Here is a 26,756-nt window from a genome sequence, read left to right on the forward strand (position 1 = left end):
CTGAGGTGGGCAGATCACCTGAGGTCAGGAGTTCGAGACCAGCCTGGTGAACATGGTGAAACCCCGTCTCTACTAAAAATACAAAAAAAATTAGCCGGGTGTGTTGACGCACGCCTGTAATCCCAGCTACTCTGGAAACTGAGGCAGGAAAATTGCTTGAACCTGGGAGGTGGAGGTTACAGTGAGCCGAAATGGCACCACTACACCACTGCACTCCAGCCTGGGCGACAGAACGGCGGGAACTCGTCTCAAAAAAAAAAAAAAAAAAGAAGAAGAAAAATAACATTGATTAACATCAGGTTACTTTTGTTGTAAGGATTAACGGCAGAGGAAAGTTCATTATCATGCTTATTGAAAGTGGCCTGTTGGGGAAATATCTGTTATCTCTCCAGATTTCTCTGATGGTCAGATAATTAAGTTTCAGCTTGGTAAAATGTAACTTTAGCAGGAATTACTCCATTTTGGTTCTTAGTCTTGTTTGTTAGGATCTAGTGCAGGTAAAAAAAAAAAAAAAGGATCTAGTGCAGGTGCTTTGTCCAAAATAATGGCCTTCTATAATTTCTTTTCTTTTCTTTTCTTTTCTTTTCTTTTCTTTTTGAGACAGAGTCTCAAGAGTCTCGCTCTGTCACCCAGATTGGAGTATAGTTTCGTGATCACAGCTCACTGCAGACTCAACCTCCCTGACTCAAGGGATCCTCTCCCACCTCAGCCTCCCAAATAGCCTCTCAATGTGCGCCAGCCACCACACCTCGTTGATTTACTTGTAGAGACAGGGGTCTCGCCATGTTACCCAGGCTTGTCTCGAAGTCCTGGGCTCGGGTAATCAGTTTACCTTGGCATTCCAAAGTGCTGGGATTACAGGCATTAGCCACCATGCCCAGTCTGTAATTTTTCTTTAACACCATATAATCCAGTCATTTCATTCCTAGGTGTTTAAGATAAATGTGTATATAGATTTGTCAGAAAATATCTACTAGGCCAGGAGTAGTGGCTCAAACCTGTAATCCCAGCATTTTGGGAGGCAGAGGCGGGAGGATTGTCTGAGCGCAGGAGTTTGAGACTTGCCTGAGCAACGTGGTGAGACTCGGTCTCTACAAAAAAATTTTAAAAGTAGCTGGGTGTGGTGGCACATGCCTGTACTCACAGTTACTTGGAAGGCTGAGGCAGGAGGATTGCTTGAGGCCAGTAGTTGGAGGCTGCAGTGAGCCATGATCATGCCACTGTACTCCAGTTTAGGCAACAGAGTGAAGTCCTGTTTCTAAAAAAAAAAAAAAAAAAAAAAAAATTAAATTAAAAACCAATCTACTGTTTTAAAACTTTAGAAGTCAGGATAGCGATTATCTGGGGGTGGGGAGGGTAGGGTGGTGGGTGGTGGGTGGTGAGTGGGTAGATAGTGACTAAAAGTGGTCAGGAGGGGGCTTCCGGGGTGCTGGTGTATATCATACTATATGTATATCATACTTCTATTAAAAGTTTACCAAAAACAAATTACTTTCATTACATTCGTGAGACAATCTGAGAAAATGAAACCCAGACTGGGTATTAGACCACATTAAGGAATATTGTTAATTTTCTTAGGTACGTTAATAGCCTTGTATTTTTTATGTATTTTTTTGAAGCACTAATCTGTTGTGATTAATGCTTAAGTATTCACAGATGAAATAATGTGATGTCTGGGATTTGCTTTAAAATAATTCCCTGGATGGGAAGGGATTGCTTAAACAGGATAAATAAGCAGATGTTGATTATTGTTCAAAACCAGTACATGAGGGTTCATTATACTATTGTCTCCACTTTTGCGAATGTCTGAAATATTCTAATAATAATAATAATAATAAATGAGAGGCTTTTCATCACAGAATTTCAAGGCAGTCGCTTCACCCCCGACTCCCGGTTTCTACCTCAATAAAATAGGACTGATGATATAATGCACTGTACTCATAGGGATGTTGTGAGCAGCAGGGGGAGAAAAGAGTTTTATGAAATGTTGTGTTTTTGTTTTTGTCTTTGAGACGGAGTCTCACTTTGTCACCCAGGCTCTAGTGCAGTGGCGCGATCTCGGCTCACTGCAGCCTCCACCTCTGGGGTTCAAGCGATTCTCCTGCCTCAGCCTCCTGAGTAGCTGGGATTAGAGGCGCGGGCCACTATGCCTGGCTACTTTTTGTATTTTTAGTAGAGACGGGATTTCACTACGTTGATCAGACTGGTCTCGAATGCCTGACCTCGTAATTTGCCTGCCTCGGCCTACCAAAGTGCTGGGATTACAGGCGTGAGACACTGCGGCCCGCTGAAATGTTGTTTTAATATTGTAATCACTGCCATTATGGTTTCTAGTACTGATTTGTTGCCTCCAAGCGTTCCCTCCTCCTCTCCCTGTATTTTTTTTTTTTTTCTTAAGACAGAGTATTGCTCTGTCACCCAAGCTGGAGTGCAGTGGCTCGATTTTGGCTCACTGCAACCTCCACCTCATGGGTTCAAGCGATTCTCCTGCCTCAGCCTCCCAAGTAGTTGGGATTACAGGTGGGTGTCACCATGCCCGGCTAATTTTTTTATTTTTAGTAGAGATGGGGTTTCATCATGTTGGCCAGCCTGGTCTTGAACTCTTGGCCTCAAGTGATCCGCCTGCCTCGGCCTCCCAAAGTGCTGGGATGACAGGTGTAAGCCACTACGCTCGGCTTCCCTGTAATTATTGATTCCGCTTTTCTTCTGGTTCTTTTCTTTTCTTTTTTTTTTTTTTTTTTGAGGCGGAGTCTCGCTCTGTCACCCGGACTGGAGTGCAGTGGCCAGATCTCAGCTCACTGCAAGCTCCGCCTCCCGGGTTCACGCCATTCTCCTGCCTCAGCCTCCCGAGTAGCTGGGACTACAGGCACCCGCCACCTCGCCCGGCTAGTTTTTGTATTTTTAGTAGAGACGGGGTTTCACCGTGTTAGCCAGGATGGTCTTGATCTCCTGACCTCGTGATCCGCCCGTCTCGGCCTCCCAAAGTGCTGGGATTACAGGTTTGAGCCACCGCGCCCGGCCTCTTCTGGTTCTTTTCAATGGTTCCTTCCTGCTATCCCCATCCCCCGGCAGCCCAATGGTTGAGTCCGGTTTCCCCAGGGGAAACCCCTTGGGGCGGATCACGCGGTATCTGCGAGTGGCCTCCCTGGAGGCTACAAGGATCGCTCCGCGCCGGGGGCGGGCCAGTAATCGTAGGCGGGGCGCGGGTCCCGAGCTCCGATTGGCCAGGGCAGGAGTAAACATCCGGCGGGACGGGGCGGAGCCGGAAGTGGAGGTAGAAGGCGGTGGCTGAGGCGGTTCCGGAGGTTCTGGTGTTGGAGTTGGTGCAGGCAGGTGCTATGGGCCGGCTTGAGGCACACTGACGGGACGCGGGGCTGGGCCATGGCCGGCGCTCGGGCCGCCGCCGCCACCGCCTCGGCGGGGTCCTCGGCCTCTTCGGGCAACCCGCCGCCGCAGGAGCCGGGGCTTGGGGAGCTGCTGGAGGAGTTCTCCCGGACTCAGTACCGGGCCAAGGACGGCAGCGGGACCGGCGGCTCTAAGGTGAGACTGGAGGCGCGATGAGCTGGGGAAGGCCCCTAACTTGGGGAATTACAGAGGAAAGGCTGAGACCAGGGGTGAGAGAAAGGTAGGAGTGGTACCTCGCCGCTGAGGAAGAGGAGAGAGAGGAGTTCTCTAGGGTCTGGAACCAGAGTGTTAAGAGTCAGACTTGACAACCATAAAAGTCGAGAAACTGGGGTCAAAATGAGCCCAGCAGAAAGGTCCTTTTTGTTTGAGAAGGGGTCTGAAGGTGAGAGATGAAGCTGAGGGGCCAAGTTCCAAGATCAGAGAGGAGGATCTAAGGAAGGCCTATTCCCTGCTTCAGGTGCCGTAGGATGAGTTGTGTCGGGGAAAAAGCCCTCGCATCTAAGAAAAATAGGGAGACGATTCCTCAGGGTCAGAGGTCAGAATGGAGCCAGGAGGTGAACCCATTGTGTTGCCCCCTTATAAGGTCTCAGCATAACTTAGGCCCATCCCTTTCCTTCCCCTATAGAGCAAGAAGACAACCCACACTCCCACTCAGTTCCTTCGTCAAAAGCAGGTCTCAGTTCCTCTTTTTCCTCCCTTTGGGATTTCCACCCAGTCCTCTTATCGCCAAACCTGGAGGGCTTCCTGTCAGCTCAGGCCATCCCCACCCTAAGCACTGGCTGGCAGTGCGATGGGAATCTTGCTGACCCTGCCATCTCATTTCCCCACGTGGTTTTGGCCACTTTAGCACCAAGTTTTCCAGTGGAACTCTGTTCCATCCTGCACCACAGAACTCTGATTTGACCCCAGAGGTTACCCTGAGTTGCGATTCTGTAGTTGGCATCTGGTAGTCTCTGAAGTAACCCAGGGAAGACTTCAGTAAGGATTGGACTTGCTCACTCTCCAAATGGCCAAGTAATTTTTCCAAGTATAGTCTGGGGACCACCTGTTTAATTATCATCTGGGGTACTTTTAAAATTTATGCTTGTGGGGTACTTTGTGAAAATAGAGATTCCTTAGTCCCACCCAGTCCTACCAAGTCAGAATTAGCATCCTCCGCCTCCCCAGTTCAAGCAATTCTCCCTGCCTCAACTTCCCAAGTAGCTAGGATTACAGGACCCCACCACCACGCCCAGCTGATTATTGTAGTTTTTAGTAGAGATGGAGTTTCCCCATGTTGGCCAGGCTGGTCTTGAACTCCTGAGCTCAGGTGATCCGCCTACCTCAGCCTCCCAAAGTGCTGGGATTACAGGCATGAGCCACTGCACCTGGCCTTTTTTTTTTTTTCTTTTTTCTTTTTGAGACAGGGTCTCGCTCTGCTGCCCAGGCTGGATTGCAGTGGTGCAATCATGGCTCACTGCAGCCTCGAACTCCTGGGCTCAAGCCATCCTCCCACTTAAGCCTGCCAAGTACCCGGGACCACAGGTACACACCACCATACCTGGCTAATTTTTTTTTTATTTTTTATTTTCGTGGAGACATGGTCTCACTGTATTGCCCTGGCTGGTTTCAAACTCCTAAACTCAAGCAATTCTCCCACCTCGGCCCCCTAAAGTGCTAGGATTACAGGCCTGAGCTGCCACACCTGGCCAGTGAGGGTCTTTTGGTTTTTCTGGTCATTGGTTTTTTTGGACCCCTCTTTCAATTTACATGACCCTGAAGATTAGGGTTGTCATAAGTTACACCTGATAGTGGCTGCAGCTGGCCTTAATTATCTCTCCAGGCCTTCTGATCTCCTGCAAACTTAGATGTATATGTATTTATATGTATTTATAACTATTCAGGTAGAACAGGGAGCTAAATCTGTAACTGAACAATGGATTGAGGTAACTCACTACCCTTTTGGACTAACCTCTTGCAAACTTCTTTTTTTTTCCCCAGACGGAGTCTCCCTCTGTCACCCAGGCTGGAGTGCAGTGGTGCAATCTTGGCTTACTGCAACTTCCACCTCCTGGATTCAAGCTATCCTCCTGCTTCAGCCTCCCTAGTAGCTGGGTCTACAGGCATGCGCCACCACGCCTAGCTAATTTTTTTTATTTTTTATTTTCGTGGAGACATGGTCTCACTGTATTGCCCTGGCTGGTTTCAAACTCCTAAACTCAAGCAATTCTCCCACCTCGGCCCCCTAAAGTGCTAGGATTACAGGCCTGAGCTGCCACACCTGGCCAGTGAGGGTCTTTTGGTTTTTCTGGTCATTGGTTTTTTTGGACCCCTCTTTCAATTTACATGACCCTGAAGATTAGGGTTGTCATAAGTTACACCTGATAGTGGCTGCAGCTGGCCTTAATTATCTCTCCAGGCCTTCTGATCTCCTGCAAACTTAGATGTATATGTATTTATATGTATTTATAACTATTCAGGTAGAACAGGGAGCTAAATCTGTAACTGAACAATGGATTGAGGTAACTCACTACCCTTTTGGACTAACCTCTTGCAAACTTCTTTTTTTTTTCCCCAGACGGAGTCTCCCTCTGTCACCCAGGCTGGAGTGCAGTGGTGCAATCTTGGCTTACTGCAACTTCCACCTCCTGGATTCAAGCTATCCTCCTGCTTCAGCCTCCCTAGTAGCTGGGTCTACAGGCATGCGCCACCACGCCTAGCTAATTTTTTTTATTTATATATATATAGTTTTTTGAGACGGCGTCTCCCTCTGTCGCCCAGGCTGGAGTGCAATGGCATGATCTTGGCTCAGTACAACCTCCGTCTCCCGGGTTCAAGTGATTCTCCTGCTTCAGCCTCCCGAGTAGCTGGGACTACAGGCGCCCACCAGCATGCCCAGCTAATTTTTATAGTTTTAATAGAGGCAGGATGGTCTCGATCTCTTTCTTTTTTTTTTTTTTTTGAGGCGGAGTCTCGCTCTGTCACCCGGACTGGAGTGCAGTGGCCAGATCTCAGCTCACTGCAAGCTCCGCCTCCTGGGTTTACGCCATTCTCCTGCCTCAGCCTCCCGAGTAGCTGGGACTACAGGCACCCGCCACCTTGCCCAGCTAGTTTTTGTATTTTTAGTAGAGACGGGGTTTCACCGTGTTAGCCAGGATGGTCTCGATCTCCTGACCTCGTGATCCGCCCGTCTCGGCCTCCCAAAGTGCTGGGATTACAGGCTTGAGCCACCGCGCCCGGCCTCGATCTCTTTCTTGACCTCATGATCCGCCCATCTCGGCCTCCCAAAGTGCTGGGATTACAGGCATGAACCACCGCACCTGGCCGATGTTACAGTTCTTATGTCTTTTTTTCTGTTGTGTTTTTCTCTGAACTGTGAACAAAACAAGTAATTTTAGGGGGAGCTCTTTCTTCTATTTCACAAGCGAGTTGTGTATAAGGAGACTGCAGCTTTTACTGATTACATGGAATAGAGCTTGTAGGTACTAGTCTGTGGCTAAAGAATGGGGAAGAGGGCCAATACGGTGGCTCACGCCTGTAATCCTAGCACTTTGGTAGGCCGAGGCAGGTAGATTGCTTCAGCCCAGGAGTTCAAGAGCAGCCTAGAAACATGGACCCCCACCACTATTAAAAAATTTTTGTTGGCTGGGTGTGGTGGCTCACGCCTGTAATCCCAGCACTTTTGGCAGGCGGATCATGAGGTCAGGAGTTAGAGACCAGCCTGGCCAACATGGTGAAACGTTATCTCTACTAAAAATACAAAAAATTAGCTGGTCATGGTGGCACTGCCACACCTGTAATCCCAGCTACTCGGGAGGCTGAGACAGGAGAATGGCTTGAACCCAGGAGGCAGAGGTTGCAGTGAGTGGAGACCATTGCAGTCCAGCCTGGAAACAGAGCAAGACTCTTTCTCAGAAAAAAAAAAAAAAAAAAAGGGGAAGAGGCCAGGTGCGGTGGCTCACACCTGGGAGGATCACTTGAGATCAGGAGTTCAACACCAGCCTGGCCAACATGGTGAAACCCTGTCTCTACTAAAAATATGAAAATTAGCCAAATGTGCTCACTTGAACCCAGGAGGCTGAGGTTGCAGTGAGCTGAGATCGTGCCACTGCACTCCAGCCTGGTCGACAGAGTGAGACTCTGTCTTTTAAAAAAATAAAGGCTGGGTGCATTGGCTCACGGCTGTAATCCCAGCACTTTGGGAGGCCGAGGTGGGCAGGTCACCTGAGGTCAGGAGTTTGAAACCAGCCTGGCTAACATAGTGAAAACCCCGTCTCTACTAAAAATAGAAAAATTAGCCAGGCGTGGTTCTGTGCACCTGTAATCCCAGCTACTCGAGGTGAGACAGGAGAATCACTTGAACCCAGGACGCAGAGGCTGCAGTGAGCTGAGATTGCACCACTGCACTCCAGCCTGGGTGACAGAGCGAGACTCCGTCTCAAAAAATAAATAAATAAATAAAAGAATGGGGAAGCTGACCAAGGAAGGTAGTGGATTAGTAGCAGTTTCAGTAACTGGACCAAGAGTTCGTATGTTTTATGGGTTATAGACCTCTTTGAATCTAATGAAAGCTGTAATCCTCTCCAAATGCTCAACACCCACAATTCCAGATTCATTGTTAGGGAATAAGAATCCTTCCTGAAGCATACAATATATGGGTTAATGAACTACATGTAGGGCCTGTGGCCTAGCATCACATCTTCCCAGCACAGAATAATTATCACCAAGGTATATGTCTTTCCCAGTGACCTCTCAGGCCATGGACCTCCTAATTCTCACCCTCAGAACCCCATAATTCTCTTTGTGTTCTGGTCTCCTCTGTGCAGGTTGAGCGCATTGAGAAGAGATGTCTGGAGCTGTTTGGCCGAGACTACTGTTTCAGCGTGATTCCAAACACGAACGGGGATATCTGCGGCCACTATCCCCGGCACATCGTGTTCCTGGAGTATGAGAGTTCTGAGAAGGAGAAAGACACGTGAGCATCATGTGACCGTAGTGTGCATGTCTGGGGAGTCCGTGGCAGCTAATTCCTGTGGCTAGGAAGTCTGTAGCTGGGCAGGGCAGACTCACTTTCCCCAGGTGTTAAGCCTCATTGGCATTTTTATTTACTTCAAGGTTGGACAAGTCAGACTGACAAGGTGGCATGGCATAGAATGAGGGGTTGGGAGTAACAGCCCTTGATTTCTGTTTCACTTCCACCCTAGAGCTCATTGTCCTAAGACAGCTGACTTCACACTTCACTTCTCTGAATATCAGTGTCCCTTTTTAAGAGAGTGTGGGTGGGAGGTACACTGTCAAGACAGGCTTACCAGCGTTTACCATATGTAGCACTTAGGACCCTGAGGTCTAGAATCAGACTGCTTGAGTTCACATCCTGGATTCTGCTTTTGCTGGCTGTGCAACTGATGCTGGGCAAGGTATTTAACTGCTTTGTCCTTAGTTTTCTTATTGGTAATTCTCTACCTCATGTTAATTAGTCCTTTTAAGGACTAACTAAAATTTTAGAAAAGTGGTAGTCCAGAGGATAAATAGGGCTGATAAAGCCTGACATGTACGTTGTAAGAATTAGAAATAAAAGCTACCATTTATGGTGAGCCTACCAAGACCTGAGTACCTTATGTGGGATAACAATTTATACCAGAGCAGACACAGAATGCTTGGTGCGGGATGTGGCCTGTAGTTGGTAAATGGTGTAGTTATTTGATACTGATAAGTACTCAGAGCATGAGGCTCTAGGAAGTACTATATGTTGATCTCAAAGTTTGCTCCCCTAATCTCCCTACTTCCTGCTGAATTTAAGGGAATTTCAGGAGCCGTTGTCAGCACTATCTGTGAAATCCTGGCCCCGTGGGTGAAATGTTGTGAGGAGTACTGCCGCAGTCATGCTGAATAGTGCAGGAACCCCTTGCTACTCAAAGCAAGGCTAGCAGTGCACTCAATAACTTGTTAGAAACACAGAAGCTAAGGCTCCAGAGCCACTGAGCCGGAATCACAGCAGAACAGGATGTCCAGGTGATGCGAATGCACTACCAGGTTTGAGAAGCGCTGCCATAGGCCAACTGGGGAGAATGGTTAATTCTGCCTGGTGTTTGTGTGCCAGGGAAGAACTGGAATTGGAAGGATGAGCAGGAGTTTCCCTGAAAATGTCCTTAGGGATCAACTCATATAGGGGTCCTGATCATCAGGCCAGGGAGTGTGAACCTGTGGGTTGTGTGTGGGTGTCAGTGGTTTTATTGTGCTAGGAACCCCTGAGCACTTAAGATTACAGATTCTCGGCCTGGCCTAGTGGCTCATGCCTGTAATCCCAGCCTCCTTTGGGCGGATCACCTGAGGTCAGGAGTTTGAGACTAGCCTGGCCAACATGGTGAAACCCCGTCTCTACTAAATATACAAAAGTTAGCTGGGTGTGGTGGCACACGCCAGTAGCTACTCAGGAGGCTGACACAGGAGAATCGCTTAAACCCGGGAGGTGGAGGTTGCAGTGAGCCGAGATTGCACCACCGCACTCCAGCCTGGGCAACAGAGCAAGAGCAAGACTCCATCTCAAAAAAAAGATTACAGATTCTAGTGCCTCTCCTGGGCCTTCTGGAATCAGAATTTCCAGTCTACATTCTGTGAGAGCTCCCTTGATGTCTTAAATTACAGTATAGCTGGAGAACCGCTGCTGCAGGCCATGGGGAGCCAGAGAAGGTTTACAGCAGAGGAACAATGCTTTAGGAGTTTAAGCACTAAGCCTTAGTTTCCTCATCTGTAAAGTGGGGATGTCTATAAGAGTGCCCATCTCAGCCGGGCATCGTGGCTCACACCTGTAATCCCAGCACTTTGGGAGGCCAAGGTGGGCATATCATGAGGTGAGGAGATTGAGACCATCCTGGCCAACATGGTGAAACCCCATCTCTACTAAATATACAAAAGTTAGCTGGGTATGGTGGCACACGCCTGTAATCCCAGCTACTCAGGAGGCTGAGACAGGAGAATCACTTGAACCCAGGAAGCGGATATTGCCGTGAGCCAAGATCGCACTACTGCACTCCAGCCTGGAGACAGAGCGAGACTCCGTCTCAAAAAAATAAAAAAAAAGAGTGCCCATTTCACAAGGTTGTTGTGGGGTTCTCTAAGAAAAGAATGTTAAGGACTCTTGTAAACAGATCACAGAATTAGGTAAACTTCGTTTCTTCTTTTTTTTTTTTTTTAAAGACAGAATCTTGTTCTGTTGCCCAGGCTGGAGTGCAGTGGTGTGATCTTGGCTCACTGCAACCTCCACCTCCTGGGTTCAAGCGATTCTTGTGCATCAGCCTCCCAAGTAGCTGAAATTATAGGTGCGTGGCACCATGCCTGGCTAATTTTTGTATCTTAGTAGAGATGGGTTTTGTCATAATGGCCAGGCTAGTCTCAAATCCTGGGCTCAAACAATCCGCCTGCCATGGCCTCCCAAAGTGCTGGATTACAGGTGTGAGCCACCGCGCCCGGCCGAGTAAACTTAGTTTCCATCAACCTTTACGCTAAAGTTTCTGAACAAGAGGGTCTTGTTTTGTTTTGTTTGTTTTGTTTTTGCCTTGCCGTCCTCTTCTATCCCCTTCTTCCTACCCTCTTTGGTGCTGGCTGGCTGGTGGTTTTACCTCTGTGCCCTGATGATGACATTCTGATATTAAGCTCAGCTGTAATCAAGATGGGTTTTTTTGTTTTTGCTTTTAATTAAGATGGGGTCTGGAATGTAGTGGCACAATCATGGCTTGCTGCAGCCTTGATCCCTTGGGCTCAAGTGATTCTCCCACCTCAGCCTCCCAAGTAGCTGGGAATATGGGCACATACCACCACTCCCAGCTGATTTTTTTAAATTTTTAGTAGAGACGAGGTCTCACTACATTGCCCAGGTGGGTCTCCTGAGCTCAACAGATTTCCTCACCTCGGCCTTTCAAAGTGTTGGGATTAGAGGTTATGTGCCACCGCACCCAACAGAGTGGTTCTTTTCTATGTTGATTTTATGAGTGAATCAACTGGGGATCTTTCTACAATGCAGAGATTTCAGTAGACCTGAGGTGGGCCTGACATTTGGCATATTCTAACAAGCTCTCAGGTAATACCAAATGTTACCCTTCAGTAACATAATAGTACATTGAGGAACCTAGTCATGGTTGCCTTGTAGAAGCTTTTCCTGGAAGGAAACAAGTTTAGTGTTGATCCCTTGAAGAGAAAGAAACTAATATTTATTGAGTACCTCCTATTTGGCAGGTATTGAGGTTTTAGATAGATGAAGTTGAAGCCCAGAGAAGTAATTTGCCTTTGCCCAAGATCACAGAGGTAGTAAACAGAGTGGGGTTAAAAGCTATGTTTCCTGACTCTGTGCCTGTCTGCCTTTTCTTTCATCACTCCGGCTCTCCCACCTTGTCTAGCAGAATCTCACCAGTCAGGCCAAGGCCACTATGGAACATCATTAACCTTAGAGGAGCTTGTTGGAGTTTGCTTTTACTTTGCACTCCTTGCAAGGCCTTAAAGTGTTACTGAAGTGATATTGAGTGGGTGATGCCTACTTGTTGAAAGGGGGGACTTCGGGTGTGTTTGGGTGGGAAGAAATAGAATTTTTTGCTTTTTTACTGTCTGGCTTGGCTGTTACTATGATGCCGAATTAAACTGAATAGACTGAATAAAAAATAGACTGAATTAAACAGGGTAGAATTGGATTTAAGCAATGTTTTGGTCCTGTTAAGGAACCTCTCCAATTTGGTTCATCATCTGGAAATAGAAGCCTGGATAGGGATCCCTGAATAGCCAAGACATGTTTGTCAACAGTGTTCATTTAGCTGCTGCTGTGTAGTAGACCTCAGGGATCAAGTTGGACGCCAAATAGATGAAGTCCTTACCAGTAGGTCTAGTGGGAAACAGAGTCCAATAAAGAAGCAATAACTGTTAATAAGAGCTGGAATTGGGGGAAGTACAGGTGAGGCCCTGTGGGATAGTGGTTAAAACCATGGGCCCAGTGGCTACCCACCAGGGTTTAGAATCTCAGCTACCCTGTTTACCTGTTCTGTGACTTTGGGCTAGAGATTTCATCTCATTAAACTACCTCCTCTGTAAAATGGGGTAAGTGAGGACTGAGTGAGATAATGTGGGTGTAAGCTCTACTTTGTGCCTCTTATCTATTAAATAATATCAGCAGTAACATTTATCTCAGAAAGTTTTGAGGCACATCATAGGAATAACCCACCTAGTTTGGTAAGTGTGGTGCCTGTCTGGGAAAGCTTCCTATTGGAAATAGGCGATAACAGCATTTTCTTCTGTATTTGAAAATACTTTGGCTGGGCATGGTAGCTCATGCCTATAATCCTAGTTACTGGAGGCCAAGATGGGCGTTTCACTTGAGTCCAGGAGTTTGAGACTGAATTAAACTGAATAGACTGAATAAAAAATAGACTGAATTAAACAGTCTGGGCAACATGGTGAGACCTTGTCGCTACGAAAAATACAAAGCATTAGCCAAGTGTCATGCTATGTGCCTGTAGTCCCAGCTCCCTGGGAGCCTGAGGTGGGAGGATCACCTGAGCCCAGGAGGTCAGGTGCAGTGAACCATGGCACCACTGCACTCCAGCCTGGGCAACAGAGGAAGACCTTGTTGGGAAAAAAACAACAAAATCTCACTACCTGGTAACATCTTGCCAGAAATTTCAGTGCATACATTACAAATGTAAATACGGAAGCCTACATTTATCCCTTCAAATGTGAGTATTATGTGCCAGACACAGCTCAGTGCTTAGCACTGCAGTAAAAGAATCCTAAGGACAAGAGATAATAAAATAAAAACAGGAACTAGTGAGAGAACAGAAACGAATTGCTTCTTTTTTTTTTTTTTTTTTTTTTTTTTTTTTTTTTTTTTTTTTTTTTTTTACAACGGAGTCTAATTCTGTTGCCCAGGCTGGAGTGCAGTGGCACAATCTGCTCACTGCAACCTCTGCCTTCTGAGTTCAAGCAGTTTTCCTGCCTCAGCCTCCCGAGTAGCTGGGATTACAGGTGCGTGCCACCAAGCCTGGCTAATTTTTGTAGTTTTAGTGTAGACAGGGTTTCACCATGTTGACCAGGCTGGTCTTTACCTCCTGACCTCAGGCGATCTGCCGCCTGAGCCTCCCCAAGTGTTGGGATTACAGGCATGAGCCACTGTGCCTGGCCAGAAACTGAATTGGCACTTGATATAGGGGAACCGGTAAAGGAACCACTGGCCGGCCTAACAAGAAAAGCTGGGTCATTACATTAAAAGACCTCCCTAGAGGAAACTGCTTATGTGTCCTCCACCAGGGGTTTTTTGTTTGTTTGTTTTTAACAGAAGTTTAGCCTGAGAAATGCAGCTTGGTTTTGAGGATAGAACTTAACCTGGGAAAATCAGATGTAGGCAGGGTTCAGAGGACTGGTATGAGCTAAGTGAGAGTCAGTTGCAACATATGGTGCTGACCAGCTCTGTGACATTGGCCATGGGCCAAGTAAGTGGGAGGAAGGCCACTGTGGCAGTACTAAAGGTGCCTGGTTTTATGTTCTCGTGGTCTAGTTAGGCAATTAATTGGTACTGAGGTGCCTTTTGATTTCATAGAGAAACTGGGTGAGGGGAAGGCAGCACACTCTGGTTCTCTGTCAGCTTGTGTGCCTAGGCCTGCCTGGTGGGTTGTTGCCACCCTATGGGCGCTTTGCTTTCTTTCTTTTTTTTTTTTTTTCCCAGATGGAGTCTTGCCCTTCGCCCAGGCTGCAGTGCAGTGGCACGATCTTGGCTCACTGCAAACTCTGACTCCTGGGTTCAAGCAAAAATTCTCCTGCCTTAGCCTCCTGAGTAGCTGGGATTATAGGCATGCACCACCATGCCAGGCTAATTTTTTGTATCTTTAGTAGAGATGGGGTTTCACCATGTTGGCCAGGCTGGTCTTGAACTCCTGACCTCATGATCCACCTGCCTTGGCCTCTCGAAGTGCTGGGATTACAGGCGTGAGCCACCGCACCTATGGGCACTTCTTTGCAAAGGCACCCCAGCCTCTTCACGTTTGCCATTCTTCCTCCTTCTTTGAACAGAGAAAAAAATTTAATTACAAAAATTATGTCTTACAGGAAAAGACACCATGGGAAGTTCAGTCCTCTTTTTATACCCCTTTGTTCTCTTTCCAAGATCATCAAACTATTCGTCCTGGTTTTTATTTGAAGACTGCTTTTTAACTTCATTTTCAGACCCCCATTTGATAGCAGTTATATTGTCAAGCCACAATCACCTATATATATCTTCTATATATATATATATCCTGTTATCCTATATATATCTGTTATATATATAGTATATATATCTCCTATATATCTCCTATATATATCCTCTATATATGTATCTTCTGTATATGTCTTCTATGTATATATCTCATATATATATATTTTCTCATATATATATATGTTTCTCATATATATATATATATATATATATTTTTTTTTTTTTTTTTGAGATGGAGTCTCGTTCTGTCACCCAGGCTGGATTATAGTGGTGCAATCTCGGCTCACTGCAACCTCCACCTCCTGGATTCAAGCAATTCTCCTGCCTTAGCTTCCCATGTAGCTGGGATTACAGGCGCCTGACACCACACCCGGCTAATTTTTTTGTATTTCTAGTAGAGATGTGGTTTCACCATGTTGGCCAGGCTGGTTTTGAACCCCTGACCTCAAGTGATCTGCCCGACTTGGCCTCCCAAAGCACTAGGATTACAGGTGTAAGCCACCACGCCTGGCCCCTAGATATATTTTAAGTAAGAATTTGGCAGTATTTTAAAGACTTTGTGTTTTTATTAACCCTAACAGCATCCAGATACATTTAAAGAGGTACTGCAAGTACGTGGGAGTCACTGATTTATTCCTTCTGTGATAATATTTGGGTGCATGTGTACAAGAGGATTTGTGTAATAACATGCAGATTCCTAGAAGGATTAGGATGTGAAAGGAATTAAATTCCCTCTAGGAGTTGATCTGAAAGCTCAACCCTTTTAAGGAAGGAACATGAGTGTCTTTCCTTCCTTCTGCTGGGTTACTCTGCATAGCTGGGAAAGCTTCCTGCCCTAACTTTGCTGCCTCTTGTTTATCTTGCTATCAGAAGCTCTGACTGGCTGATGTGAGCTTTGCCAAAGGTTGGTAGGTGAGTTTATTTATTTATTTATTTTTTAGACGGAGTCTTGCTCTGTCACCCGGGCTGGAGTGTAGTGGCCGGATCTCAGCTCACTGCAAGCTCCGCCTCCCGGGTTCACGCCATTCTCCTGCCTCAGCCTCCGGAGTAGCTGGGACTACAGGCGCCAGCTACCTCACCTGGCTAGTTTTTTGTATTTTTAGTAGAGACGGGGTTTCACCATGTTAGCCAGGATGGTCTCGATCTCCTGACCTCGTGATCCGCCCGCCTCGGCCTCCCAAAGTGCTGGGATTACAGGCTTGAGCCACCGTGCCCGGCCAGGTAGGTGAGTTTATGAGAGTGAACCCTTATTTTAGGGAAGTGTGATTTGATATGGGTGTGACTTGCTGGAGCTCACTTCTAAACCTGACTCATGTTCTAGAAGTTCACTTACCAAGCCCAGTGCGTTAACTACTACACGTCCCTGTGTCACACATGGCTTCTCTTATGCCTCCTTTGCTCTCTGCGCTGTTGGCCATATGGACTGTGAAAGCAGAGGCCTAGAGCCATGTGGACCAAGAAACGTTATCTCGTTCTGCCCTCTAAAACAGCACTCCCCAAGCTGTTTGACACCAGGGACCGGTTTCGTGGAAAACAATTTTTTCACGGCAGGGAGGGGAAAATGGTTTCAGATGAAACTATTCCACCTCAGATCATGAGGCATTAGGTTCTCTGCAACCTAAATCCCTCACATGCGGAGTTCACAATAGGGTTCGAGTTCCTATGAGAATATAATGCCACCGCTGATGATCTGACAGGAGGTGGAAGTCAGACGGTAATGCTCACTTGCACCCTGCTCACCTCCTGGTTCCTAATGGGGCACGGACTCGTACTGGTCTGGGGCCCAGGGCTTGGGGACTGCTTGCTCTAAAAGATCACAAAAATCTATATTCAGAGTTATGTAAAAAATAGATAAATACTTAGGCTGGGCGCGGTGGCTCAAGCCTGTAATCCCAGCACTTTGGGAGGCCGAGATGGGCGGATCACGAGGTCAGGAGATCGAGACCATCCTGGCTAACACGGTGAAACCCCGTCTCTACTAAAAAATACAAAAAAACTAGCCGGGCGAGGTGGCAGCACCTGTAGTCCCAGCTACTCGGGATGCTGAGACAGGAGAATGGCGTGAACCCGGGAGGCAGAGCTTGCAGTGAGCTGAGATCCGGCCACTGCACTCCAGCCCAGGTGACAGAGCGAGACTCCGTCTCAAAAAAAAAAAAAAAAAATAGATAAATACTCACAAAAATGGTCCTGTGATTTCCAGAGAGGGTCCCCAGGGCATCAGGTCTTATCCTGGGAGTTAAAAATTGGACACCCTAGACATAACATCTGGTTTTCTGTGTATATTTCTGAATTTTGTGTATGTCTTCAGTTTAGCTCACCTTTTTTTCTTGTAATCTTAAAGGTTCAGAAATCAGAGTGATTTAAGTTTTAATACCTATAATTAGCACTTTTTTCTTTTCCTGAAAAACTTAATCTATCTCATGCCTGTAATCCCAGCAGTTTGGGAGGCCGAGGTGGGCGGATCACCTGAGGTCAGGAGTTTGAGACCAGCCTGGCCAACATGGTGAAACCCTGTCTCTTCCAAAAATAAAAAAATTACCCAGGTGTGGTGGCTCACACCTATAGTCACAGCTACTTGGGAGGCTGAGGCAGGAGAATCACTTGAACCTGGGAGGCGGAGGTCGTGGTGAGTCAAGATTGCGCCACTGCACTGCAGCCTGGGCAACAGTAGTGAAACTCTGTCTCAAAAAAAAGATAGATAGATAGATAGATAGATAGATAGACAGACAGACAGACAGACAGACAGTCTCAAAAAAAAGATGGATGGATGGACGGACGGACGGACGGACGATAGATGATATAAAATTTCGGAATGACATTTAATTTCAAGCAAGCATTATATACACAGATCTGGTATGGGGGTCTGTGTGAATAAACAAATATACACGAAGTTCCCACTTCAAAGTCAGCTTGACCTGCTTCTCTTGCCTGTGTGTTAGGTTTGAGAGTACCGTACAGGTGAGCAAGTTGCAAGACCTCATCCACCGCAGCAAGATGGCCCGGTGCAGAGGACGGTTTGTCTGCCCAGTAATCCTGTTCAAGGGCAAGGTAAGGCCCATACCATAGCTTCATGTTCCAAGACTCTCTTCTGGAGTAGCTGACTTAATGCAAAGTATAGGGTCTTTTTTTCCCTCAACATTTAGTAGCCAAGCATTGGGTGGTTACTGGGTGCCTGGTGTTGTGGGAAGCAGTCCAGAGAAACAGACCAATTCTGACTGAAGGATGGTTCTAGGTAGGGAAGGGATGGTCACACCAGCATACCCCACCCCGTGTTCTAGAGCCAGACTGCCTGGGTTCAGATCCTGACTCTTATTTCCTGCCTATGCTAAGCCTCCTTTTCCTCTCCTATAAAATGAGAATAATAATCACCTATTTCAAAGGTTTATGGATTAGATTAAATCAAATGAGTTCATATATTGTTGGTCCATTCTTTCAATTGTATAATTCACCAAGTAGTTATTGTATGTTGTGTGCCAGACACTGCTTCAGGCCTTAAAATACATCACGTAAAGCAGACAAAAATCTTTATTCTCATGGAGCTTATATTCTAAGGACTTTTGTTAATTTGGATCCCCAGTATGGTTTCATTTTACCTATCTTTCGGTGTAAGGGATGTGCCCATTTCATTGCAGATGAAACAAAGGCTCAGAGTGACTGAGTAACTTCCCTAAGTACAGGGTACACATCAGGGCAAAGGATGAAGGGAATTGAATGAGGAAGGCTGCAGGCTGAGCAGGGAGGTGGCTCTGTGTTTGCTCAGAAAGCCATTGTGATGTTTGAGCAGGGAAATTCCGAACGCAATAGCAACTGGGAAAAAATTGGTCCTGGAGGAGTGGACTAACATACAGAGAGCCTCAGAGTGGAAGGGAGCGGAATTCAGTCTGTTCATTTAGCCGGTATCTGAGTGCCTCAGTGGTCAACGGCAGGGCAGTGGGGAGAGTCTTGACTGTTGTCTCAGTCCCTGGTATGCCTTTTTTGTAAATTGGGAAAGGGGAGGAAGGAAGGGAGACTCTGCCAAAGGCTTTCTTTGGCAGATCAGTTTTCAGAAGTATGTATGGAAGTTAGGCCCTAGAAATTGATCTTCCTAAAGCTGTTGCCACTTTAAAAAATTTTCATGTTCCCGAAAGTTATTGTAGCTTTTTTTTTTTTTTTTGAGATGGAGTCTCTCTCTGTTGCCAGGCTGGAGTGCAGTGGCCCAAACTTGGCTCACTGCAACCTCCACCTCCCAGGTTCAAGCAGTTCTTCTGCCTCAGCTTCCCGAGTAGCTGGAATTACAGGAGCATGCCACCACACCCAGCTAATTTTTGTATTTTTAGTAGAGACGGGATTTTGCCATGTTGGCCAGGCTGCTCTCGAACTGCTGACCTCAGGTAATCCGCCCGCCTTGGCCTCCCAAAGTGCTGGGACTACAGGCGTGAGCCACCATGCCTGGCCTGCAGCTTCATTTTAAAGAGTACCACCCTGTGCAGCACAGTGCTCATCATTAGAAGTTGCACAGGAGATACTCCAACCAGTGTTTCTATAGAACAGCAGTTTAAGGATATGCTTGTGAAAAGCATTCCCTGTCAAATAAGAATTAGAAATACTGCATACTAGATTCGTAAAGTAGATTGTTAAATGTATGCTGATATAGTTAAGGCTCTGAGAAGTCTTGTAGCAGAGAGGCCTGTGTTAGGTCAGACACGTGGCTCACAGCAGGCACTTAGGAACTAGTATGATGGTGGCAGCATTACTATTACCAGCACTACTTTAGGGGCACCAGCCTCTGCCAGGTTGAGGAAGAGAGAGAGATGTGTTAAGAAATGCTTGCTTCCACAACCTAAATGTCCAACAGATGAATGGATAAAGAAAATATGGTACATGTACGCAATGGAGTACCATTCAGCTATGAAAAATAATGAGATCCTGTCATTTGTATCAGCATGGATAGAGGTCATTATGTTAAGTGAAATAAGCCAGGCACAAAAAGACAGACTTCACATGTTCTCACTTACTTGAAAGCTAAAAAAATTAAAACAATCGAACTCATGAAGATAGAGAGTAGAATTATGGTTACCAGAGACTGGGAAAGGGTACTGGCAGGGACAAGGGGGAGGAGTGGGGATGGTTAATGGGTGCAAAAATATAGTTAGAATGAATAAGATCTAGTATTTGATAGCACAACAGGGTGACTACGATCAACAATAATTTATTGTACATTTAAAAATAAGAGTATAATTGGATTGTTTGTAACATAGGGGATAAATTCTTGAGGTGATGGAACCCCATTTACCCTGATGTGATTGTTATGCATGGTATGCCTGTATCAAAATATCAGCCGGGCGCAGTGGCCCACGCCTATAATCCCAGCACTTTGAGAGGCAGAGGCAGGCGGATCATGAGGTCAGGAGTCCGAGACCAGCCTGGCCAACATAGTGAAACCCCATCTCTAATAAAAATACAAAAAATTAGCTGGGCATGGTGGCGGGCGCTTGTAGTCCCAGCTACTCTGGAGGCTGAGGCAGGAGAATTGCTTGAACCCAGGAGACAGAAGTTGCAGTGAGCCAAGATCATGCCATTGCACTGCAGCGTGGGTGACAGTGCCAGACTCTGTCTCAAAACAAAAAAAAAAAAACTCATGTACCCCATAAATAAATAAATGTACCCACAAATATTTTTAAAACTTAAATACTTCCAGCAGAAACAGAAAATCAAATACCGCATGTTCTCATTCATAAGTGGGAGCTAAACAACAGGTACGCATGGTCATAAAGGTGGAGACAATAGACACCGGGGACTCCAAAAAGGGGAGAGAGGAGGAGGAGGCAAGGGTTGAAGAATACCTATTGGGTACTATGTTCACCATTTGGGTGATGAGTTAAATAGAAGCCTAAACGCCAGCATTACACGATATATCCATGTAACAAACTTGCACGTGTACCCCTGAATCTAACGTTTAAGAAAAAAAGAAATGCTTGTGTTCTGCTTCCTTCAAAACGCAGTTCAGCATGGCTAGTGCAACTGAGGAACTAAGGGTTATATTTTACTTCATTTCAATTTAATTTTTAAGGCTTGAAGCAGTATAAAAGTTTGTCGTTGTTAAAAAGAACTTTGAAACGGGCCCACATTTCCCTTAAAATGCCCAAAGGTTTTTTTTTTTTTTTTTGAGACAGTCTCTGTTGCCCAAGCTGGAGTGCAGTGATGCCATCTGCCTCCCAGGCTCTAGCGATTCTTGTGCCTCAGCCTCCCAAGTAGCTGGAGTTAGAGGCACATGCCTCCACACCTGGCTAATTTTTGTCTTTTTAGTAGAGACTAAGTTTCACCATGTTGGCCAGACTGGTCTCAGACTCCTGGCTTCAAGTGATCTGCCCACTCTGGCCTCCCAAAGTGCTGGGATTACAGGCATGAGCCACCACACCTGGCCAATGCCCAAAGTTTCACATCCTACTGAAGATATGCTTTAAGTGTAAAATACACATCAAATTTTGAAGATTTAATAGAAAAAATGTAAAATATTCATTTTAAAAGTGATTACATGTTGACCTAATGTCTTGGATATGATGGGTTAAGTAAAATATTTAAATAATTTTTCAAAATTCAGTTCAAGCATTGAGCGGTAAGTTCTCATACCATTTTCTCCCCAAACACTTGTGTCTGGCTTTTAGACCACTGAAACTGGAACAATTCGTCTTTTTGTTTAAGAGGTGGGGAGCAGAGGTCAGAGGTTACTAAATTAGCAAATCATCCAGAGTACTTTTCCACAGACAGAATTAGAGGCCATTCCTAACTAGGTAAATGGAGAGCATTCAGGGTAGATCTTGCGTTTTCAGTCAGGAGCCAGCTTAAAGGGCAGAGATGATGGGTTATAAGTCACAACCATGAGACAGGTGTCTGTCAAGAGGGGTCAGCCCTCCCCAGGGACCTTCCTGAAGAGGCCGGTGCCCCACTTGGGACTTGGCCAACTTGTTCTTCTCCATCTGACTCTGGGGTTTTGCTGGCCTAGGTCTGGCTGCCTCAGTTACTAAAAAGACAAGGTCAATAGAAGGGATGTGGAAGAAGAATTGGGAACAGAAAAAGGGTCTCAACAGCCAAAAAGAAGGCAGCTATCTTCACTGAAAGATTTAACAGAAATAATGCAAAGGAGAGTGAGGTCAGCTGCCAGCAGCTTAGATGAAGTGGGGAGGGTGGACATGATACAAATGCCAGTGGAACAGACAGCCACACACCCTGCCAACGTCTTGAGGAAATCAGACTTACCCCTTTTCTTTGGAGTCTTAGAGGTCCTCAGCCCTTTCCTGCAGAAGCATCCACTTTGCTCCTCACTACTTGACTGATTCCTTAAAGCAAGGGCTTTTAACAGGGTCTGGGGATGGATTCATCAGTGGGCTTGAGAGAGTCCAGAAATCCCTGGAAATGTAAGTAGATTATGATGTATACATATATTTTTTTTTTTTTTAGGAGATGGTTGATAGTTTTTATCAGATTTTCAAATTGCTTTTAGACCCACAGAAATTTAAGTGGCCCCCACTGGAGTACATCCTACTTAGGCCAGCAGGAATGCCAGCCCTTGGTAGGCTTCCTCAGTAGGTTTCCAGGATAACCTCTCCACAAACCAGCTCTTGCCCCAGCACCAGTAAAGCCCCTCACTCTGTCCCAGGTAGCTTTTCTATTGCTGTCCCCACCCCTAGGCTGCTGCTACCTCAGGGAGAGCCAGAAAGTGACCTAGTTGTTCCCATGCACAACTCTTTGCTGTAATAGCAAAACTTTCCTTCCCATTATGTTACAGGTAGAGAAGAAGTCTTCAGATGGTACTTGGCAATCTTCCAGGGATCCACTTTCCATTTGCACATTGTGTGACCTGTTTAGCAGTGAGCTTCACTCCTTGTCTGTCACCTCACAACTTCCCCATTGCAGTGTAACAGGGCCATGTTCTCCTAGCCTTTAGCTAAATTCTGGGCTGGTTTGGCTTCCCATCACCAGATATCTCCTCCCATTCCCCCCACCCTACCACATTTCAGCAAACACTATTTATTTAAAAAAGTAACCTTACAATTAGATATTGAAGTTTGTGCCAGTTGCCTGATTTCTAGAATTCTCTTACAGTGATCCCTTCAGTGATGAGGAAAAGAAAGCTCTAAAACATTTCTCATCCACCCCCGCTAGAAAGGTTTTTCCCCTCTACACTGAACAGTTCCAAATCACAGTAAGCACATAGGCTTTGGGGGTCAGTGGGTTTGGATCAAATCCTAGCTTACCCCTCGTTATGTGACCTTATATATCACTTAACCTCCTTTAGCCTGTTTTTCTTTTCTTCATCTGTGTAACAGCAACAATGCATGCCACCTGCCACATCTCCCTCATGGGCTTGTTGTGAAAATTCAGTGAAAAGATGGCGGGTTTTTCAGTACCATGTCCAGCACGTGGTACACATGCAACAACCACCCAATCTGATCCGATCGTGTTGGTAACGCGCCTCTTGTTTGGGAGTGAGACTCCCTCAGTAGAGGTTGTGAATTAAGTACTCGGGATCTTCTGACTGATCGCGGCAGCCTTGATGCTGATAAAACTTTGGGGAGTGCTCTTGGGCCCATTATGCTGGCCTGGAAGAATCAGAGGAGTCCCAGGTGTTCCTTCAACTGTGCATGCTTCAGAAAACCATCTGACCCTGAAAATGCTGTTTCTCTCCCAGCACATTTGCAGGTCGGCCACACTGGCTGGATGGGGAGAGCTGTATGGACGCTCAGGCTACAACTATTTTTTCTCAGGTGAATGTTGAACAGCATCCTCTGATGTAGAATGAGAACCCAGTCATAGAGAATAGCTACCCAGGCACCGTGGCTCACGCCTGTAATCCCAACCCTTTGGGAGGCCAAGGAGGGCGGATCACAAGGTCAGAAGTTCAAGACCATCCTGGCTAACTAAAAAAATACAAAAAATTAGCTGGGCGTGGTGGTGCACGCCTGTAGTCCCAGCTACTCAGGAGGCTGAGGCAGGAGAATCACTTGAACCTGGGAGCCGGAACTTGCAGTGAGCCGAGATCACACCACTGCACTCCAGCCTGGGCGACAGAGTGAGACTCCATCCCAAAACAAAAGAATAGCCACCCATGGCCACAGTAGAATAGGTAGGGGGTCTCAGTGAGCTGGGTGGAGATCAGGGGCCTGCCTTTGATCAGGGACCAGGAAACAAATAGGAGTTCACCTTAGAGGTGAAGACTAACAGACATATAGGGGCACAGTGTATCCTTAAGGGTAGAGCCATGTTGGCCCAGCCCACCCTTGGCACTACGGGGAAGGAGGCTGGTGAGGAGGCCCCTGTGTGGAGCCCTGGGTCACCAGCCTTAGTACTGACAGATAAGTTTCTCTGGCAGGGGGTGCAGATGATGCCTGGGCAGATGCGGAGGACGTCACGGAGGAGGACTGTGCTCTTCGGTCAGTGCTGAGTTGCTGTGGTCAGGGGCTTGTTTTGGGGACGGGGTGTCTGGCCAGAGATGGCCGTGTTCATATTGTCCATGTGTATTTGTCACTGGTTCAGGTGAGTGGATTGGCTTCTTTCCCTTCTGTCTGCCAAGTCAGTGCCCCTGAAATAGGGCTGTTGAAGTCCACTGAGTGCACATCTGGATTCACAGAGAATATCCCACTCTTGGGGTTCCTGATACTGCAGGCCTGAGATAGGGCCCAGACATCTATATTTGTTTAAAAGCCCCACAGAGTTGCCAGTTTGCAGCTGTGATGCTGACTACCAGTGTGCCACATCTCACCCAGTACACCTGATACTGAGGCACAGGGCAAGGGCTATAGTCCATACGTAGGAGACATGAGGTCTAGCCTGGAAGGCACATTTGGAGACCAGATGTGTCACAGCTGCATGATTGGTATGGAACAGGAGTTTGAATCCCTATAAAAGGAGGAAATGGGCTGGTTCACACTCTTCCTATCCCCTTTCCAAATGTTTTTAGAAAACAATACTACAGGATATTTTAGAAAAGCTCCTTTGCATAGTCTGTACCACATGGAAAGTCTTTAACTGGTGTCAAGCATCTCTGGAATGCACACAAGCACCCTAGTTAAGATCAGCTTCCCAAATCATAGTTCAGTTCATGAAAGGGCATCTTGCTATGCCCAGGTTCTGCCTGCTAGCTCTGAAAGCAGCGGCTCTGGCTTGTGCTCAAGAATGTCTGGCTCTTCTCCCTAGATCAGGTGACCTCTGCCCAGCCAGGTCACCATCTTCAGCATACACTGTTCTTGGCAAGGAAACTGCTGGGGACAACAAAGCGGTGTGGATTAAAAAAATAAAAAAGTAATGATGACTGTTTATGCTTTCTACTTCTGCCTATATCTGCAGGGCTGATCAAAAGACAGCATTGAGCATTAAATTTTTTATCTTTCTCTTTGCTTCATTGGCCTGCTAGGTAGAGGGAATTTACTTGCTAGTATTTCATAGTCAGTTGATAAAATAGCTCTAAAAACTTTATCTCTACAAGAATTTCAGACTGTTACATTATGAGCAAGTCATGTGGCTAAAAATGGTCATAAATGGGGGAAAAGGAGGCGGCAGAAGGAGATCAATTCTAATGGAAATGGAAAGATTCTATCAGCCACCAGCCTGCTGCTTTTTAGAACCCTGAGATTATCTTGAGTCCTCTGGCTTAATGTCAAGCAATGCGAGAAAGTCCTTTTCCATTTCCACCTGCAAATTGCTCCTCTTTGAAATACATCCCAGAGATTGGGGTAATCTCTTAGAAAGTCACCTTCCCTGCAACCTCTCTGAAACCAGTTGTCCTGTTTGGCACCCATGCATCCGCCTAGCACACGCCCCAGCTTCTGGAGAAGAGTGACATCCATACTTCCCTGAATGAATGCCCACCCCCAGGCTTCTCTGAGTGAACATGCTATGTAACTTCTTCCTCTGACTCTTTATTTCAGAAGTGGTGACGCGCATCTTTTTGATAAGGTCAGAGGCTATGACATCAAGCTGCTTCGATACCTGTCAGTCAAATACATCTGTGACCTGATGGTGGAGAATAAGAAGGTGAAGTTTGGCATGAAGTAAGTACAGGGGCCACAAAATGAGCAGAAGCAGTGTGTACAGATTTGTAGGGCTGGCATTAGTATGTAGCTGTCACTGCGTGCTGGCCTTCTTACAAAGGGCTTTCTGTACATTCTCTCACTGTATCTTTAGACAGCCCTACAAAACAGGTGTCAGTGTCCCCCTTTTACAGATACTGAAGCACAGAGAGATGAAGTAGCTTGCTCAGGTTGTATGTTAGTGACTGTGGCAGCCATCAGTCTCTACCCAGTGCTTTGTTGCCACCTTCTCTTACTTATCAAATCTTTTTTTTTTTTTTTTTCTGGCTCCAAGTTCTATACCATGTGTGGCAGATTAGAATCTCTTAATTTTTTAATTTATTTTTCTTTTTTTTTTTTTTTTTTTTTTTTTTTTTTGAGACGGAGTCTCGCTCTGTCGCCCAGGCTGGAGTGCAGTGGCCGGATCTCAGCTCACTGCAAGCTCCGCCTCCGGGTTTACGCCATTCTCCTGCCTCAGCCTCCCGAGTAGCTGGGACTACAGGCGCCCGCCATCTCGCCCGGCTAATTTTTTGTATTTTTTTAGTAGAGGCGGGGTTTCACCGTGCTAGCCAGATGGTCTCGATCTCCTGACCTCGTGATCCGCCCGTCTCGGCCTCCCAAAGTGCTGGGATTACAGGCTTGAGCCACCGCGCCCGGCCTTTTAATTTATTTTTCATAGAGATGGACTCTTTGTTGCCTAAGGTGGTCTCAAACATGTGGCCCTTAAGCAGTTCTCCTGCCTCAGCCTCCCAGAGTGCTGGGATTACAAGTATGAGCCACTATGCCTGGTCCTAGAATTTCTTTTAAAATTGAACAAAAAAATCAGCATATATTCAAATTTTACTTCAATGACTGCTGTCATATAAAAATAACACATATGGACCAAATTCAAATATAAGAAGTCAAAACTGGAAAATAGAGCCTGGGTTAGTGATGAGACTGTAGGAGCTTTTTCCAAAATTTTGTTTTTTTGTTTTTTTGTTTTTTTGTTTTTTTTGTTTTTTTTGTTTTTTTGTTTTTGAGACAGAGTCTCGCTCTGTCGCCCAGGCTGGAGTGCAGTGGCCGGATCTCAGCTCACTGCAAGCTCCCGCCTCCCG

General features: G+C 46.3%; 1 protein-coding gene and 1 long non-coding RNA gene across 8 annotated transcripts in view; both read left to right on the forward strand.

The window, feature by feature from the left end:
* Positions 1-3,243: 3,243 nt before the first annotated feature.
* MTMR14 (myotubularin related protein 14) overlaps positions 3,244-26,756 on the forward strand; it is a 54,776-nt gene continuing 31,263 nt past the window's right edge. For all 7 annotated transcript variants that reach the window (XR_004436998.1, XM_033210564.1, XM_033210567.1 and 4 more), the window contains exons 1-6: positions 3,244-3,540; positions 8,211-8,359; positions 17,554-17,662; positions 23,283-23,358; positions 23,964-24,024; positions 25,519-25,641. Coding sequence is in view for 6 of the 7 variants with exons in the window: in XM_033210564.1 (XP_033066455.1) it covers positions 3,382-3,540; positions 8,211-8,359; positions 17,554-17,662; positions 23,283-23,358; positions 23,964-24,024; positions 25,519-25,641 (677 nt within the window). In the remaining variant the exon portion in view is untranslated. The remainder of the gene's footprint in view (positions 3,541-8,210; positions 8,360-17,553; positions 17,663-23,282; positions 23,359-23,963; positions 24,025-25,518; positions 25,642-26,756) is intronic.
* On the forward strand, positions 15,091-16,462 carry LOC117083209. Its single transcript, XR_004436999.1, has 2 exons — positions 15,091-15,522; positions 15,836-16,462. It is a non-coding gene; the product is annotated as an uncharacterized LOC117083209 (long non-coding RNA).

Source organism: Trachypithecus francoisi, unplaced genomic scaffold (genome assembly GCF_009764315.1).
Source record: "Trachypithecus francoisi isolate TF-2019V2 unplaced genomic scaffold, Tfra_2.0 Lachesis_group0, whole genome shotgun sequence".
Classification (NCBI taxonomy): Eukaryota; Metazoa; Chordata; class Mammalia; order Primates; family Cercopithecidae; genus Trachypithecus; species Trachypithecus francoisi.